Source organism: Varanus komodoensis, unplaced genomic scaffold (genome assembly GCF_004798865.1).
Source record: "Varanus komodoensis strain SLA01 unplaced genomic scaffold, ASM479886v1 scaffold20_1, whole genome shotgun sequence".
Taxonomy (NCBI): Eukaryota; Metazoa; Chordata; class Lepidosauria; order Squamata; family Varanidae; genus Varanus; species Varanus komodoensis.
In genome coordinates, this window is record NW_025335587.1 from 12,404,273 (window position 1) to 12,422,489 (window position 18,217).

Sequence of the window (18,217 nt, forward strand, 5' to 3'; positions counted from 1 at the left end):
GCGCGCGGTGCGGGGTGGGGGGAAAGGGGTGGGATGGCGGCGGGCCCGACGCGGCCCCCCCGGCCCCGGAAGGAGCCGCAGCCGCTGGTCATTCCCCGAAGCGCCGCGGAGGAGCAGCGCCTCAAGCTGGAGAGGCTGATGAGGAATCCGGTGAGGGGGCGGAGCTCGGCGGCGGGGCGGGGCTACCCTTTCCTCCCCCAGGGTGGCCCGTGGGAGCCCCCGCGGAAGAGGACCGCGCTGCATAAAGTTTGCCTGGGCTCGCGTCTGCGCGGCGCATTTGGTGCTGGTGGCACAGAAATGCTGCGCAGCCGGGAGAGCCCCGTCCCTGCTTGCTGCCCAGTCGCCGCGAGCGGGATGGGGTGGCCCCGGGGCGCTGGAGCCCTGAGCGCGTCCTCTGGCAGAGGTGCACCCGGGGCCGAGGCCGCCCCGCACAGCTGGGCGTTCGGTGTGTCTGCTGCCCCTAGCATTGCCATGGCCAGGAAAGGCGAAAGGCGCCAAACGAGAGGGCACAGGTTTGCATGCAGTGCCTAGTCGCCAGTGTATATGGATAGCTGTGCATCTAGGAATAATGACTTGTTTGAACAGGAATGCAGTTGTGGAGAAACTGGCTGCCTGCATTGTCCAACTGCAAAGGGCAGCATAGAGGCTCATTTGCCAGCTTTTCCTTTGGATAATTCTTCATCTTGAAACTTGGCTTGGTCTGGAAAGCTTTTCAAACTAGAGGGAAGCCCTTTAGCAGTAGTTCAAATGGAGGACTGTGCTCTGTAAAAAAGACGGAGTTATTCTGCAATTCCACACCATAATATCCCCTACCTAGTTTGAATGAAGATGAAGGGACTCCCTTCATTGGCTTGCCATCTCCAGCTGAGCCCTTTTTTTTCTTAGGTTTGGGTATCAAGTTCGCTGGGGATGGGGGGAGAGAATAATGTGCTTCACCTCCGCTGCCTCCCCACCCCCAGCATAACCACCCCTTTCTCAGTTGCCTTGTATGAGGAGAGTTTCTGCCCACCCTTAAGGGGAACTACTGCTGCAGTCACACTGGTTACCATCTCTTTGTGGAAGACTGATAGATGCCCACTTCTTAATCTTGGATTTCGTTACCTCTGAAGGCAAGCACACCTGTAGTGGAGCATCTGCAGAGGACTGTAACACCCATGTCAGTTTAGATGATATGGGCCCCTTGAACTTGCCCCTCTGGCAGGGAATTTCACCCCCACCCCCTTTTACCTTTCCCCTTGTTTTGCATGTATGTATCTCCTGAGCCAGTTTATGTGTTGCCTTTCCATGTAGTTTGCAAAGGAGACTTACAACCATGGTGTGAATAGATTTATTTTTGACCTTGGAGGATACACCTAGATTTTTCCAGCCTAGAGGAGTGCAACAAACTTGATTATTTTATGCTTTCTGTCTTATATGGAAGCTTTCACCAATAGACTGGTACCCTCTTGCACTACTGTGATGCTTCTGCAGTGAAACAGGCCCAAAGTAGCTAGAGGCCAGTCCAAGAGCGAAGCTTGTAACCTCCAGGCAGTTCCTTCCATGCAGTTCTTCAAACAGGGAGCTGCTTGATGGCAAGTACAATACAAGAGGGTGTCTATAGAATTGATGTAATTTGGGCCCTTCTTAATTCGGAAACAGTCCTTGCTTTGGGGCAAGTTGGTTCTGTTCCACACCTGCTTTGAAGAGCACAGCACACAAAGATCTGCTGAAAGCATATTTTAAAATTTTAAAATTAAATGGGGGAAGCAGCTGTGGCAAGCAAAAGTTGTGTATTTTACAGCAGTCCTCTGTCAGTGTTTGGTGAGTTCTGATCTTAGCTAAAAGACTGCAGTCCTGTGTGCAAAGAAGTTTGAATTGTGTCTTGTGTCTTTAAAAAAAACCTGGAAGGGCGATTCATAAATGCAATGAAATATTCCACTCACATCCCAGATTCATCCCAGTAAGCGCTTAGGACGAAAATCGGGTGGAAATGCTGTGCCCCATTCTTCTTCAGATCCCATTGCATTCCTGTGCCTATGCTTGCGGGTGACTTTGGATTCTGCCTGCTTCTCTGAAGCACCTTGTGCAGCAAATGTGTGGGGCCAGCTGGCCCGCTCAGTGTCAGGAACTGCAGCATGGGTCAGGTGCTGCAGGAGTGCCTGCAGGGCCAGGTGCACACCTGTAGGACCTTGCAGGGACTGGATGGAGCTCCTGCAATCACGCGGCACAGGTGGGAGCTCTGCGAGGCACCCCAGAAAGCCTTCCTGCAGCACTCAGCCTTGCCACAGCGGCACGGGCCTGCGTTGCTCTCGGGCTTTGCGCGCTGCCCCTCTTGTCTTCCATCTGAGCTTGCCTTGGCAGGCGCCTGGCCCTTCTCCTAACTTTGCCTTGTTCCCGACCCTGCTCACTCGGGCAAGTGTCTGATCTCAGCTTGCCTTTAGGCCTTGCCCTGGCCTCTGGTCCTGGCACACCTTGCCAGGCTCAGCCCCTCGCCTGCTCCTGACACTGCCTTTGCTTCGAGGCCTGCTGTGACGTGCGGGTACCTGGCATTTGCTCCTGGCTCTGCTTTTGTACCTGCCGTGCACTGCCTCCTTGTTGTCCCCGCTTTGTCTTACTGGTACTCGGGCAGGGCTCAGGCAGCTTCTGCCTCTGCTACTCTAACATCTTGCTGAGCTTTGGAACAAGCACCCTACCGAGGCCCACCTTGCACCGGGCTCAGTCTCTTTCCGGCAGCAGGTTAAGATGGTCTGCGGGCAGTGAACTAGTTTACTGAGGCTTCATTGACTGCTTAAACGGGTCTTAAGATTTGCTTTGTAGATGCTATTGTAGTTCTGATTGTTTTAAGCTTGGTTTTAAATGTGTGTATGGGAACCTTTTAATGATGTTCCCAATGCCGTTCATATTTTATACTATAGTCTCTGTGTTGTTGTAAACCTCCCACAGAGCTTTAGCAATTGGGTGGAATAGAACTTGAAATAATAAGGATGATGCTGATGCTGATGATAGGCCTTGAGCACTCTTCAGCACCCTATTCCCAGTGTTCAGTCATCTACATCCCAGCTCAGGAAAGCTTTAATGAGCCCGACCCCACTGCAGTTCAAGCCAGCAGCTCTGCCCATTTCTCTGAACTCACGTGTGGAATATGGGATCAGACCCAGCAGTTTTGTTGGGCTGGATCCGGGCTTGTTCATATTCGGAGAAAACTTGATGCCGCTGAAAGGGTCATCACTGACTTGAGCTCCCCTGAGTTCAGCGAGTCTGCTCTCCTTATGACTTTGTGCATAAGCAGAATGGGTTAGATTTAGACAAACACAAGGAAATACACGGTGTGTTGCTTTTGATGTCGTGTATGCAGCCAGGCATCCGGTGGGTGCGTCACTGGCCCTTCCCACGTCTGCCTAGATGCAGGTTCTAAGTATCTAATGAATCGTGCTCCCCCCTGAGAGGCGAGCGTCAGGCTGCTGTTCATTTCTTGTTGCAGGATAAGACGGTTCCAATTCCCGAAAAGCTCAACGAATGGGCACCCCGCCCTCCTCCAGAATTCGTCAGAGATGTTATGGGTATGTTGCTATTTTTAGGGGGCATCTTGGCTTTGTCTGGTGCTTCTGGAGGAGGGTATGAGCAGGGAAGGGTTCTGGCGAGGGAGTAGCTGAGCGGCGGCAGGAGAGGACGCGAGGCACTTGTTTTGGAGATGCTTTAGGAGACTCTTGGTACCATTTTGTGTTTTGCTGGTAACATAAACAAAGAGCATCTACGTCTCGCCAGTCATGAGGGGATTGTTGGAGTGAGTCATTTGCACTTCTGAATCTCCATGTTTTTAAATAATGTGTCAAGTTTATGACTATAAATATGGAGATTTAGAAGGATGAATGAGTCAAGTCTCTACATCTAGAATTATTGTCCCCATTGGCTTTGGGAGATAATGAGCTACATAGGCAGAGATTTGAAGCTGGGTCACCCCTTGCCAGGGTATGCAGGTCCCATGATTCTGCAGGAGACTTGCTGCCTCAAAAGTTTGATCTTTGTTTAAAAGCGAAGGCCCCTGTGTCAGAGAAGACATGACGCAAAGTGGTTGGCAAATTCTTATGCTGGAAACTGAGAAACCAGCAGAGCTGTAGAATAAGGCTTCGTTGCTCAGTGTTCCTTCATGACTCATACAGCAGCAAAGCTCGGAAAAAATATGCAAAATAGAATAATTTTTGCTCAATTTTGCATAATTAGTACAAGTGCATAGCTGTCCTTTACTTTTCGTGTGGCATATTCAGAGCCTTTCATCTGAAGGATGTTTGTGACAATATTTATTTGATCTCTTAATACTTAGGAGAAAATGAAGGAAAACATGGTTCATTGTATTTGCTATGCTCCACCCAAACAAGGTAAAATGTACTGTCCATCTAGCCCAGGGGTCGGCAACCCGCGGCTCCAGAGCCGCACGTGGCTCTTGAACCTCTCTGCTGCGGCTCCGTTGGTCAAAACATGCACCGGCACAGCCGCTGATCTGCTCGAAGGAAGCTCCACTCCTAGCTAGCTAGTTAAGAAAATCAGCTAGTTAAGAAAATCGCTACATTCCTCTGCTAAACAAGTTTCCTGCAGGCTCTCATGTTACACAAAACGCTGCTGAAAGGATTCTCTTTGTCCCAGTGTAATCCCCTTTATCCAAATGTTAAAAGCTGCGCTTGGGACCTGTCACAGTTCACAGCACTTGACTGTTTATCTGCTAATCGGTCACTAAACACACCTATATCTCCTCATATCCCGCAATTTACTGCGCTCCCCCTGCCCCCCCCATAGGCCAACCATGGATAAATCGAAGAAAAGTTTCTGAGGAAAACCAAACGTTTAATGATACGTGGGCAGATTCATTTGCTTTTACTGCTGACGGACCTATGGGGTTTGCTGTTTTATGCATGCAGCCCTTTAGCACTGACTTTGACTCTTCAGGAAGCTGTTCTCCTATTCAAAATATATGAAAGGAGTCCTGCTAGTTTATAATGTAAGATTAAAAATAACAGTTTTTAGTGACTGAACAAGAGCTGCAGCTAAATCATAATGAAGATATACCTAGCATTAAGGTGAAAAATGATATTTGCAGTGTTATCTTCATTTTAGATGTCAAAAGGGTTTTGTGGCTCCCGGTGTTTTCTTTTGTGTGGGAAACGGGTCCAAATGGCTCTTTGGGTGTTAAAGGTCGCCGATCCCTGACCTAGCTGATACTGTCTCTTCTGAGTTGCAGTGGCTCTCCCATGGTCCCTTTCAGCCCTGCCTGGTGCTTAACCTTCTAATTCTGGCAGGCTGCACTTGGGGGGATCAGAGGGGGAAATGTGGCTATCCCAGCCCCCTGCTTCCCCTTTTTCACTGGGTGTCCTGTCTTTAGATTGTAAGTGTTTTGGCAGAGATCGCCTTGTTTCACTGATTGCATGAAAACTTTTTTTTGGTTGAAAAACAAGATAAATACTTTAAATATGTTGGGTGCATGTACTGTCACTAAGGCCTGGCCCCTTCCCCAATAGGTTCTAGTGCTGGTGCCGGCAGCGGGGAATTCCATGTCTACCGGCACCTTCGGCGGCGAGAGTACCAGAGGCAAGACTTCATGGACGCCATGGCTGAGAAGGTCAGATGATTCTTCCGGACAGGGTCTGGGTGAAGTCTGTTAGTCACTGCGTTACATGCTTCTGCTGTTTGCTGATCTTGGTGGTTTCCTTACCTACATTAAGTTTTCTTATAAAATAACTTCTCTCCTAAACAAACAGGTTTTGCATTTCAGTAGAAATCTTCCAGGTGTTTGTGACAATGATATCAAAGCACCTTCAGCTGAGGTTGAGCCAGGTCCTAGTGAGTAGGGAACAGAAAGGATGCCCCTTTCATCTCCTGAAGCCTCTTTGTTTATTGTGGGGAGGTAGATTGCCCGTTTCTCCCTCCTTTCCAGAATAGCAAGAATGTATAAAGATTCATAAATGGGTACAATTACCCACTTATATGCCAAGGCTGCACGTCATGGTTGGTAGGCATAGGGAAAAGGCAGAGTCCCTGCTGCCACCTTGGAAAAGCTTCCAGGATCACACGATTCCTGTGCCAGCAGAGGCCCCAAAGAAGGAAGGCCGTCGTTAAGAGGGGCACGGTGTGCGGAGAGGGATGGGGAGGCACTGCCAGCTTTTGCCGAGTTCCGAGTGGTGCCTCTGCGCCTCCTCCTTGCCAGGGGTGGGGGGAATACTTAGGTGTCCAAAATGGGATGTCTAAATATTTTTTTAAAACAAAGCGAGAGCAGAAGCAATCCTTTACCTTCACACTAGATTGGATGCCTGTAATCTGAATTTGGAGGGGTCTGTGTAGCCAAAATCATGTTCAAAATCATGTGTTTGATGTTGAAGGAATAATTCCAGGTTTGATTTTTTTTAAGCATAATATTTATTTCAGTTTTTCCCAGAATATTTCCTTTTCACCCGCCAGGAAATAATTTTGTCTATTTTGAATTTGGCTGTGGCTTCAAAATTTCTGGAAATTTAGCAACTCTAGCTGAAGCATCAGTCCATCTAATGGAGCATTCTGGTTCCTGCTGCAGCTAGGGAGAAATCTCCAGAAAGCCTATAAACAGAGGAAGATGGCAAGAGCCCGCTCCAACATTGCACATCTGCAGCTGGTCTCTAGAGATAGACTATCCCTGAATATGGAGGCTCTATTCTTAAGTATCACACCTACGGCAAGACTCCTGCAAGAGCACATGAAACCACATTAAGCATCCAGTTGAAAGGCAGCTTAGAAAGAGTTAAATGAAATCCATACATGCCCACAGGGGGGAGTCAGAGCCCCCCCGCCCCCCGGGACGCTCCTTCATCAGAGAGCTGCAGCAGCCTCTCTCCCAAGGACCAGCATCTGTCTGCCTGTGGCATCTGGAGGCTCCATTGAGTTTCCGTGGCTGGTCCTCCTCGGCTCCTCCGTGAATTTCTGCCGCTGCCCGTGCCCCTCGCCACACTTTGCGGCTGTGCATCACACAAGGGGGGTGCTGTGTCGTGTAAAGAAGGCTTCTTTCTACTTTCTCGGGGTGGGGGGGACAGTGAGGTGGCACAGATCCGTGGGGATGCTGCTTCTGCCCAAAGCTCATGCTCTTGCCTCCTCTTCCGCACTCGCCCGTCGTGGAAGCCTTCCTGAGCCTGGGGGCTTCCACACAGGGAGCTGGCGGCGGCTTTGGAGGCCTGGTCTTGTGCCTAAAACGTTGCTGTAATTGATTGCAGCAAAAGCTGGATGAGGAATATCAGAAGAAGCTCGAAAAGAACAAGATAGTTGCCGAAGAGCAGACGGCCAAGCGCAGGAGGAAGCGGTGAGGCCAAACTTGTGGAGAAACTCCAGAGGCGCTTCAGAGCAGTGAGAGCAGAGCGACTCTTCCCTGCCAGGGCTAGGCCACGGGGAGGGGGGCATTTGCCCCCCACATACACACACAGTGGATGCTCCTCTTCCTCTCTCTTTGTTTGTCCAGGACTGTGTTGTCTTTGGGCCAAAAAGCTTGAATTGGAGCAGAAGGGCGGGGGGTTTGTCTTTCAACTACAGTTTTTAGAAAGCCATTTTTATATTGTTTGGGCTAAATGGAAGGATGGAATGGGGGGGGTGCTTTGTGGATACCATTAGGACCCTCGCCCCCCAACAATTTGAGCTGCAGATCTGCCAACCCCAGAGAAGCTCAGGTGACACGCTTGCCTCTTTCTGTTTGCACGCTCACAGCTTTGGCATCTCGGTTTCCCAGAGAAGCGGGGCAGGCAGGGTTGGCTTTTGGGGGACGAGGGGGGGCTGGCTGCCGGCTTTTGTGGTGAGGCGGGTTTAGCTCAGAGGCAGCTGTTGGAGGCGCCTGTTCTAACAAGGGGCAGAGTCAGGGGAGCTGTCCAGCATCACGCCCACCCTCTGGAGCGGCGCCTTCCTGGGCAGTGCTTCAGGTGCAGAGGTTTCTCCCAGTGGTACATTGATCCCCTTAGCCAAGCGGAAGGGGAGACAGTGACAGCGAAACAGGTCGTGTGTCACTGGTTGGCCCTGGGCCTGGTCAGTTGGTGAGCAGTGACGACAGCAGCCGGTTGGGAGTGGGGTTGCTGCTCCCGTCAGGCAGGGGGAAGCAGGCTGTGGATGCTGGGAGGTGGCAGCAAGGTGGCTGGGTGGCGAGGATTGGCGACACGGCCTGCCCTGTGCGCCCCTAAATTAGCCCCCTGCTTCAGGTATGTTGGAGGAGGCTGCCTCATTAGGCCTCTCCTGCCAGCGTATGTACATGACGCTGCATGCAGGGCTTCGAGCAGCAGAATGTGGGCAAGCCTTCTGCGAGAGTGGCTGCATTCACACGACATGGTAGGAGCCCCGGCGGCGCTGCCTCATTCCCCTCATTTCCTGCGCCCTGTGTGGATTGTCCCAGCCTGTGAGGACGGCTGCAGTGGTGGCATGTGAACCCCCGGGATCCCTTGCTTGTTCTCCAGGAGTTTGGAAAGCGTGACCACCCGCCCCCTCCAGATTCAGACAGCACAACGACCCACACACGGGGCAGGGAGGTAGGGAAGCAAGGCAGCATATGACCGGCTGCGGCTTCTTAGCCTTCCCCGCTCATGTGGGAACCTAGTGGGTCTTCCTGTGAGCAGCCTGCGGGGGTGAGGGGATCCACGGAAAAACAGGAATGATGTCCGTGCAAACCACCGTCCGAGAAAGGGACAGGCTGCTGCCCCCGGGGAAAGAAGCCTCCGTGCAGGCGCAGCTGAGTTGGCTGTTTCCCTGTTTGTGCTGGTGCCAAATCACTCCTGCCTGTTCTGTGAAGAGAGAAAGCTTATCTTCTAGGGGGCTATGGGTGAAGAAGGGCTACCCCTGCAGAGTGGAAGTGGCCCCTTGGATAATAACTTCCCTCTTGCAAAACATTTTCAAGAGCTTTTTGCTTCTGATTCTGTTAAAAATGGATTCATCTGCATTCTGGAGGCTGGAGCATTACGTTCGGGCAGCTGCGCAGTCCGGTGGACTGTTTTTTACTGTGCTGGAGTTCACGGAAGGCTGGAAAAGGGGGCTGAGGGTCTCTCAGAACATTAAACTTGTCATTTCTCCCCTTGCAGCCAGAAAATGAAAGAAAAGAAAATGCTAGCAAAGAAGAGCAAACTTGAGCAAAAGAGTGAGTGTGCAGGTAAGGTGGAGTCCAGCAGGAATCTCCTTCCAAGAGGGGTGGATTAACTGAGAGTCCTGCCCTGAGCAGGAGGCTGGACAGGATGGCCCTCTGGCCCCTTTCGATGCCGCTGCTCCTCGATTCTGCGATTCTTCTCTCTGGCACCCATTCACATCGCTAGTGTGTACCTGTAACGCAAGCCAGCCTGCGCTTTGTGTGGGTCCTTGGGGAATTGGGCAAGGGCAGAGAGAGCCCTTCTCCAGAGGAAAGGAGTTAGCAATGCATCCTACACAGGAAAGTTGTTGTTATTCCTTTTTCTCAAAGCTGCCTGGACAGCAGAGGCCAACACATAAAATTCCTGAAATTTTAACAGTTTAATGTCAGGACAGGAAATAGAGGGAGGGGCACTTTCATGAAGCATTAAACGCTCTGTGGAACCAAGTGGCTGGGGCAAAGCACATGGTGCTGCTTTGTCATCGTTCAGTCTGTTCTTTTTATGCTATTATTAATATATTAGTAGTATCAGAACTGTTGTAGTTCTGCAGAAGTTCTCTGGGTGGTTTACAGTAGCACGTAAAATACAATAAAATACCATATAAAAGTACAAATAACAGAAACATCACGAAACATATACTAAAGATTTTAAAAGCCAGGCTTAAAACCCAATTTAAACAAGTCACAAAATTAAGACGGTGATAATTCTCAAATATCCCCAAGAGTGAAGAAAGAGCAGCTACATTAAGGCTTGGAGATTCTCTTAACTCTGGGAATTCCGAGGCCCTGAGAAGGAAACCGTTCCAGTGGGTGTTTCTGGCTGGTCTCGGCGGAGCTGGCCGGCAGGAAGTAGACACTGCTGCCTCCCCAGGCTGCCATGGGGAACATGGATTTGACCCTAACATAGGCCATGAAGACGGTCCTATCCAGTTACAGGAAAGGAGTTGAAGGCATGTCACTGCCCCAGATGTTCCCTGTCTATGGGGAGGTGCAGGGAAGAAGGGCCTAGAGGCCTCCAGAAAGCAGGACCTAAAGATTCCCCTTTCCCTTCTTCCCAATAGCTGACACTCAGTGGTACTGTGCCCCTGTATATGGAGGTTCCATCTGGATGCTAATGGGTCTCCCGAGCGAGTCACCTGTTTTTTGCATGCCTTTTCCAGCTCAAGAGTCTGACTGTTCCCCAAAGCAGCAGGCCAGTGAAGAGGAAGCCGAAGGCCCTTCCGAGGATGAGGAGAAAGACGATGCAGAGGAGCCCAGCTTTGTGATGAAGAGATGATGGTGCAGACACCACAATGGTCCTCATCTTTACCACGCAAGGAGCTCCCTTGTGCTGCCTCAGGCCTTCCTTACTGCACAGGTGTGCCCGTCAGGACCCGTGGGGTGTCAGCGCTGGAACCAAGTCACTTCCAAACTTGCTTGTGTAACTGCCATGCAGTCTGCTGGGAATGTCAGCATCCCGCCCCTGCACCCTCCAGTTCTTCTGCTGATGGGTGCTAATGCTTTATCCATCTGTGTTTTCAGGCTGATCCTTTCCCTCTGGGAGACCTAAGTAGGCAAATGGGTTTCTGGGTGTGGAAGAGGCTGGACTTTGCGGTGACTCAGAGAATGATCTGAGCTTTCCTGTAAGAGGAAAAGCAGACTGACTTCGGGGCTTCTGCTAGGGTTGTCTGCAGCTCTTGGGATTCTGCACACGATGGGATGTACGCACCCAGTAAGAAGATCTCTCTCGAGCTCAGAAATGTGCCATCAGCTTTTACCCTATGCATTGTTAATAAAAGGAGGCTTGCAAGCCGTTTACTTGAACGATGCACATGGCTTGGTTTATATTGCTGCCATGTTCCCTGAACACTGACCCAGCTGGCAGGCGCTGATGGGATTTGAAGTGCCAAACCCCTCGCCAGCACCAGGTTGGGAAGGCTGCAGTGGTTTCTCCCCTTGTCAATTTCTCTGTCATTGCCCGTTGTCAGCGACCCTTTGAATCCCAGCTGTTGGAGAATGTGTAAAGCAATGCCCCGCAAGTTGACATGCCATGTTTGTGAGTTTCCCGCGGTACCTGGCTGTTGGAAATTAGATGCTGCACCTTTCTCAGTTCTTATTTCGGGGGTGGGGTGGGGGGGTGAGTGGGTGCTTTCTTCCTGAAACACAGTGGCTAAGCTAACCAGAAATGGAAAGCCCACAATGTTCTCAAAACCCAGGTTTGCCCTTCCCTTCACAAGCAAGGATTCATAACCCAAGACCAAATCCTGGGTTGTAGAGGAAACAAAGGCAGCAACTTGGGTTCAGACAACACACAGGGTTTGACATCTAGTTCATTGTCATGCCTGTTAGCACAGTGGTTGACAAACTTGTGGGTCCCCGTATGTTTTGGTCTATACCCCTCATCGGCTCCAGCTAGCACGGCCAGTGGTGAGGGGTCATGGGGATTGTAGGCCAAACCATCTCAAGGTCCATGAGTTACAGGGGAGTGGGTATCAGGAAGCAAAGGGCAATCGGGATTCTGTTATATCCTGTGCAAATGCTGTCAGTCTGTTTGTAATGTTGAACTGAAGTGCATATGAAAGACTGAAGGCCGTTTTAGAACAGTGGGGTCGCCCCTAGCCACATGACGGGCGTTCTGTGCGGAGCTGTCCAGCTGCAGTACTTTAGTGAGGGGAGGAAAGAGGCTGAGGAGTGAGCAGGATGGATCCTCGTGGCAAGGCCTGTCTTCTGCGCGCTCTACCCCACCCTCTAAGCCCCTCTAACTGGAGCAATCTTCATGCTGGCTGTGATTTCAGGCATGGGGAGTGAGTGAGTGAGTGATTTATTTGTTTGTTTGTTTGTTTGTTTGTTTGTTTGTTTGTTTATTTAAACCATTTCTACGCCGCCCCATTTGCCGAAGCCTCGGGGCGGCTCACAACATAAAATATATTACATTCACTTATACAACAAAATTAACAATATAAAATAAGTCGCCCTGGCCAGATAAAATAAGCAAATAATATTAACAATTAAAATGACGTTTAAATAAAAGGGTCTTCGCCTGGCGCCGAAAAAGAAATAACAACGGTGCCAGGCGGATCTGCGTGTGGCTGTGCAGTCGCAGCTGGGAATCTGGCTAGATTAAAGCTAACCTGTGAGCTGCCCGTGTTAGCAGGAGGGAAGCTGGTCTGCAGGAAATTTAAAGTGTTGCCCAGTGTGCTTGAGAGTATGGGACTGAGACTCGGGTGACCCAGCCCCACTCAGCCATGGAGGTTCCTGGGTGATGTTGGGCCAGTCAGACTCTTGACCCAACCTACCTCACAGGGGGGCAGGGGGATTACGTTAGCCTCCTTGGGTACCTTAAAAGGAAAAAAGGTAGGATATCAATATACTCAAACAAACGGAAGCTCAGCAAAATGGGGGCTTCTCTGTGATAGATTTATCGATGCAGCCAAGTAATTAGCAACTGATTTTAGTTTTAAGTAAGTATTTAGTGTCGGAAGCACTTGGAATGCATGATTTCACGAGACAACAATCCTGCAAGTTAGGCTGTTAGTATCCCATTTCTGGGACTGCAGGTGGTGCAGTGGTTCAAACCACTGTGCTGCTGGGCTGGTTGATGCAAAGGTCGCCGGTTCGAATCTGCACAACAGGGTGAGTTCCCATTGCTCCGTCCCAGCTCCTGCCCACCTTGCAGTTCAAAAGCATGCGAGTAGATGAAAAGGTGCCACTTCGGTGGGCAGGTAACAGCGTTCCTGCACCTCGGTGTTTAGTCATGCCGGCCCCGTGACCACGGAGACTGCGGACAAACGCTGGCTCCCTTGGCTAGGAAAGGAAATGAGCACTGCACCCGAGAGTCAGGCACGACTGGACTTAATGTCAAGGGGAAACCTTCCCCTTTACCTTTTATCCCATTTCTATGGATGTGATGGAGGAAGTCCGAGAGTAAAAGCATGATAGTTCATGGCGGAGGGATTTGAAATGGCCGTTGGGGCTCAGAGGTGATGGATGGATCAGCTTGCATCCATGCTGCACTGGCTTTTTGTTGTATTCTGATAAGAATCCCAGATCAGCTTTTGTTTGCGACCACCTGCATAAGTTGCTCAGGAGAATGCATGTTGTCCAGGGCTTCCTTGGTGTTGGCCTCTTTGTCGTGTTCGATTAGATTGAAGGACACAAGTCATGTGCAGACTGTTTTAGTATAGGACTCGCACTTCTCTTTGTAGCACCACCTGGGCACACGGTGCTTTCCAAGGAACAGTCTGAGCTCTCTCTCCCAGGGCTTTGTAGTCTAAAAACAGACGCAACAGATGCAAAACAGAAGGATGGAGAAATGGAAGCAAGAGACTGTGCACTTTTTCAGTCCGGTTCCTTTGGAATATTTTGGACTGCTATTTCCATTGCTCCTGACCATCAGTGGCATTGTCGGGGCTGATCAGTGATGAGTTTGGGTATAAAAGCAGAGGCATCAAGGGAGAAAAACGATGGAGAGTTTTGAAGTGTGGACATGAAGGGTTCAGAAGCAGACAGGAAGCTGGTGTGGGGATTTCGGATGCGTCTTGGCTGTTCTAATTCAACCACATCAGGAGAAGGAGAATGAAGACATTTGAACAACTCTGCGATGGATCGGTTCCATAATGCAAGGCACGGCCTTGAGCTGACTGAAGCTGAGCAGGGGCTGTGAAGGAACAAACACGCTGGACGGCTTCATCCCTAGGATCACGATGAGTTGGACTCAGCAGCATGCAACAACAGCAGAGGTATGGACCCATGGCTAGAAAACTCTATTGCTTTGGCTAATTTAACTTGGAACCTTCCTTTCTTTGTGAAAACAAGGTTCACCCTCGTTTTCTCTCTCAGAAAAATGAATGCCAGAACAGAGGTGGAGGCAGAGCCAAGCTCACATGTTGAACCTCATTCCTCGGTTATAAGTACATAATCCTGGCTCAAGCCAACTGCTTGCAAATTTGGTTCTTCTAAAAATGATAGCAGCTCTTCACTCTTTGGGGACAGATTCTGCAAAAAATCAAAGTAAATAGCCTGGGTTTGGAAAAGAGGCTGCTGAGGCCCAATCCAGCGCCGATTTTAGAACTGGCAACTCCATATAAGCTAGGAAGCAGTTGTGCAATTCAGTTCGAACCTTGTTGTAGTTTATGTGCCATCAAGTTGTTTCCAATTTATGGTGACCCTGTGCTTTGAAAACCCTCAGAATGGCCCCATCCGTGGCAGTCCTGCCCAGCTCTTCTAAATTTGTGGCCATGGGTTCCTTGATGGAGCCCTCCCATCTCCTAGTTGGTCTTCCTTTTCTTCTCCTGCCTTGGACTTTCCCTGCCTGGCGTCTCTAGGGAGCTTGGCCTTCCCATGATGTGTTCAAAGTAGGACCACCTCAGTTTTGTCATTGTAACTCAAAGGCAGTTAATTTAAACATTTAGAACAACAATGGGCTTTTGCCAGCATTCCTTTTTTTAAGCGGGGAGGGGGAGAGAATGAAAGTAGAACGTTGTCCTTTGCTTAGGGGCAAACTTTGCTCTTTACATGCTCAGAAACCCAGCAGGCGCAAGGAGAATCACCCCCCCCCCATAGCTCCTAAGGGAAGAGCTGCTGGCTGGGCGGGGGTGGGGTCCAGCATCGCAGGACCCGCTTTATCGCTGGAGGGACGAGCAAGAAGAGGCACGCGCCCTCTGCCCATGTTCAGCGGCACTGTCTCCACGGCAGCCGCGCGGGGAAGACGACTGGTCCGTGCGGAGGCACCGCGTGCCGTCCAGGCCGGCGCCGCTCCCGCCGCCTGAACGGCCGCGTGGGCTGCGGGGTGGGGGGAGGGCTGGTCACGTGCTCTGGCTCGAGGCGGTCACGTGGCCGGGCGCTGGCGTTGCCTTGGCAGCGGAGGCGGCGGCGGAGGGGTAAGTGGAGGGGGCTGCGCTGGGCCCCCTTGGGGTGGGGCTGGGGGCGGGGAGGGGCCCCTTTTTGCATATTCATGAGCGCCCGGCGAGGTAAGCCGCGGCCCGGCTTGAGACAGAAGGGAAGGGCGGGCGAGCGGGGCTTGAATGGAGCCCCCGGGCCGCGGGCGAGCCGCCCTGAGTGCCGGCAGCTTCCCCGCGCGATGCGACTGCAGCCCCGGCGCCCTCCGGCCGGGCCGATCCTCCGCGGTCGAGCCTCGGCCGGCGGACGGGCGCAGCCCCTTCTCGCCTTCCCAGCCGGCCGGCTCCCTGGAGCCAGGGTGACTTACTCCCGAGTAGGCATCCGCAGGTTTGCGTTTTCCATGCCATGCTTTTCAGGTCGGGAGTGAGAGCAGGCCACCTGGAATGTGCAAACGGGGAATCCCGAAGGAAATCCCAAAGGCAGGTGTGTGGCTGCGGAGGACGCAGGGCCACGGCCAGGTGGAGGTGTCTCTGTGTGCCTGCAGGGATGCTGCTGGTGTAGGTAGCGGTGTATTCAGTTGGCACAGCCTAACCCTGAAGATGCTGGGGCTCCCCACCCCACTGCGAAGCCCCCTTGGACTCCCCCCACCCCAGTTTTTGTGCCTGGCCTGGCATCAGCTGCAGCAGTTTGATTTTCCACCATTGCTTCTTGACCCAAATGGGGCCAGGGTGGATTCTTGGAAGCAAAGATGGCTCAGGAGCATAGGGCCTCATTTTGAAACAGGCCAGCTCTGGCTATTTTTTAAAAAATATTTATTCATTTCATTCCATTTCTATGCCACCCCATAACCAAAGGTTCTCTGGGCGGTTCACAAATGCTAAAAACAGCATAGAATACACAGAATACAATAAAAACAATAAACAGATAAAACAATAATAGATAAACATCTCATGATAAAATATAGTCACATCCAACATAATAAATGCAGCCAGTAAATTAACTAAAAATTAAATTACATTATATTATATTAAAATGAGTACTTTAGAAAACAAAAAATTAAAGAAAAATGGTTATGGAGTCTGTTGGACATTAAACCCCATGTCCACTTGTGTGCGCAGGCATCCCCATGGGAATTCTTACGTACAGCAAGATAAAATATTTCAGCAATCCTGCGGGACAGCAGACTCTTACGGGAAGGCTAGTGGGAAGCCAGGGCTTCCTTTTGCTTGTGCTGTTGGTTGCTTAGCTCTTGTTTGTAGCATCGGCTTGCTGTTTTGTTCGGGTGTTTGGTGTGTGCCTGGCCTTCTTCCGGTAGCTCAAGCTCCTTGCTGTCTGTCCTGACTGTATGTTATGCGACAGAGTACTTGTGGGTCCCTGCCCCAAGGAACTTGCAGGAAGCAGGTCAAAGGATAGGAGGGATGGAACTCTGCACGGCTGCGTAGGGCTGATGTTGTGATGTGTTGTCAAGTCATCTTCAACTTAATGGCGCCTGGAAATGAAAGCTCTCTAAAATATCCTGTCGATGATAGCTCCATTCGGCTCTTCCAAGTTCAGGGCTGTGGCTTCCTTGAGCTGAGCACCTGCCCTGCATGCAGAAAGGCCTAGGTCTGATCCCTCACATCTCCAGGTCAGACTGGGGAAAATCTGTCTAAAACCCAGTCGGTGCTGACAGTTCCAGGCTTGATGGACCAACATTCCAACTTGGTGTAAGATAGTCCTATGCTCTCGATCTTTAAGCTTCCATATAGCCTGAAGTCCCTGATCTTGCCTAATCTTGGAAGCTAAGTGGGGTCAGGCCTGGATGGGAGATTTAAGCCCTCTATTGAGCAGGGGGTTGGACCTGATGGCATTCTAGGCCTCTTCCAACTGTAGGATTCTATGATCTCATATTTGGCATTCCCTTTCATCTTCTGCCTTCAACTTTCCCTAACATGATTGCCTTTTCCAGTGAGTCGTGCCTTCTCGGGATGGGTCTGGACAGCCTCAGTGTTGTCATGTTTGCTTCTAGGGAAAGCGCTGGCTTGATTTGATCTAGGATCCTCTTGTTTCTCTTTTGTATTCTGTCCTAACTGTCGCTTCTTGTCCGTGATACAGTTAATATACATCTCGACAGACAATTGCTGAGGCGCTTCCTTTCTTTCAGGACCTTTTGTAGCTTTGTGTGATCCACACAGTCAAAGGCTTTGCTGTAGCCTGTGCACCATAGACTGATTGTCTTCTGAAATTATTTGGGGCACTCCAGTAGCCAATGTATTTTTGCAACATGTATATTTGCCTCTTCCTTTTTCACTTTTTAGCATCGCTTTGCTTGCGTGGGAGATCATTGCAGTGGTCCCGTGGTTATTCCGCTCTTTCCCATCTTCTCTCTTGGGGATTGGAATATATATTGAACATTTCCAGTCTGTGGGCCATGGCTTTGTTTTCCATGTGGATTGACAATATTTTTAAGGATTTGGACTGATTTGTTTCCTGCAGCTTGGAATAGTTCCGCTGGTATCTCTTCTGTCTGCTCCGGGCGCTTTATTCATTGCACCTGCTTTCAGAGCAGCCCTCACTTTGCTTTCTAATGTTGCAGGCTCTTGTTCACGGGATTCCACTTTGAAGAAGGCTGACATCCTTTCATCTCTTCGGTGTAATTCTTCTGTATATTCTTTCCACCTTCTCTGTATGGAAGAGAACTGATAAAGTAGCATGAGGGATACAATCCTAGGCGACTTCCAGCATGCCCCCTGTTCCACTGATGTCAGTGGGTGTGATGAAAGGAATTCCATGGGACTGATCACATCTGGATCGTGTCCTTTTTGTGTTTTGGTATCATTTCTCTCTCTGCATGCACTGATTTCATCCTGCACTGATTTCAGGGCTCCCTTCCACTGTCCTTAAAAAGCACCCCCCGTTCTCCCACTACCTGAAACTCCCCCGCTGAAGATGCACACCATGCAGGTGTATGTATGCACTATTCCAGGAGAGCCCCACAAGACAATCCCCCCTGGAGGGATTAGACTTAGAGGAGGGCTGGGACTTGGAGGCCAGCTTACATTCCTGCTGAAGTTAATTGGGCGCTCACAGGACTTTTAGATTAACTTCCCTCATAAGCTTGCTGCGAGGATAGAAACATAGGAACAGCGTGAGTCAGAAGAGGTCTCCTGGACCATCCAGTCCAGCCGGCTCCGCTCACGACATGCCCACCATGTGCATGTCCAGCCTATCCTTGAACACCCGCACCGATGGGGCCTCAACGACCTCTCGTGGAAGCCCATTCCACACCCTCGGGGTCCTGACTGTCAGGAAGTGCTTCCTGGCATCCAAATGGAA

The 18,217-nt window shown here is 50.7% G+C and overlaps 1 protein-coding gene across 2 annotated transcripts; it reads left to right on the forward strand.

Moving 5' to 3' along the window:
• On the forward strand, nucleotides 1–10,888 carry PRKRIP1 (PRKR interacting protein 1). Of its 2 annotated transcripts, XM_044430434.1 has the most exons (7): nucleotides 339–512; nucleotides 3,461–3,539; nucleotides 4,301–4,355; nucleotides 5,490–5,590; nucleotides 7,209–7,294; nucleotides 9,045–9,112; nucleotides 10,246–10,888. In XM_044430434.1, the coding sequence occupies exons 1-7, from the start codon at nucleotides 355–357 to the stop codon at nucleotides 10,359–10,361; spliced, it is 663 nt and encodes a 220-aa protein (XP_044286369.1). In that variant the 5' UTR covers nucleotides 339–354; the 3' UTR covers nucleotides 10,362–10,888. The 2 variants fall into 2 exon arrangements, with proteins under 2 accessions (XP_044286370.1, XP_044286369.1); XM_044430435.1 differs by lacking the exons at nucleotides 339–512; nucleotides 4,301–4,355 and adding an exon at nucleotides 1–150.
• The last annotated feature ends 7,329 nt before the right edge of the window (nucleotides 10,889–18,217 follow it).

Coding starts and splice junctions, on each gene's coding strand:
- PRKRIP1 (XM_044430434.1), top strand. CDS start 355: ATGGGGTGGCCCCGGGGCGCTGGAGCCCTGAGCGCGTCCTCTGGCAGA. Junction 4,356..5,489: donor CTATGCTCCACCCAAACAAG/GTAAAATGTACT, acceptor CTTCCCCAATAG/GTTCTAGTGCTGGTGCCGGC. Junction 5,591..7,208: donor TGGACGCCATGGCTGAGAAG/GTCAGATGATTC, acceptor AATTGATTGCAG/CAAAAGCTGGATGAGGAATA.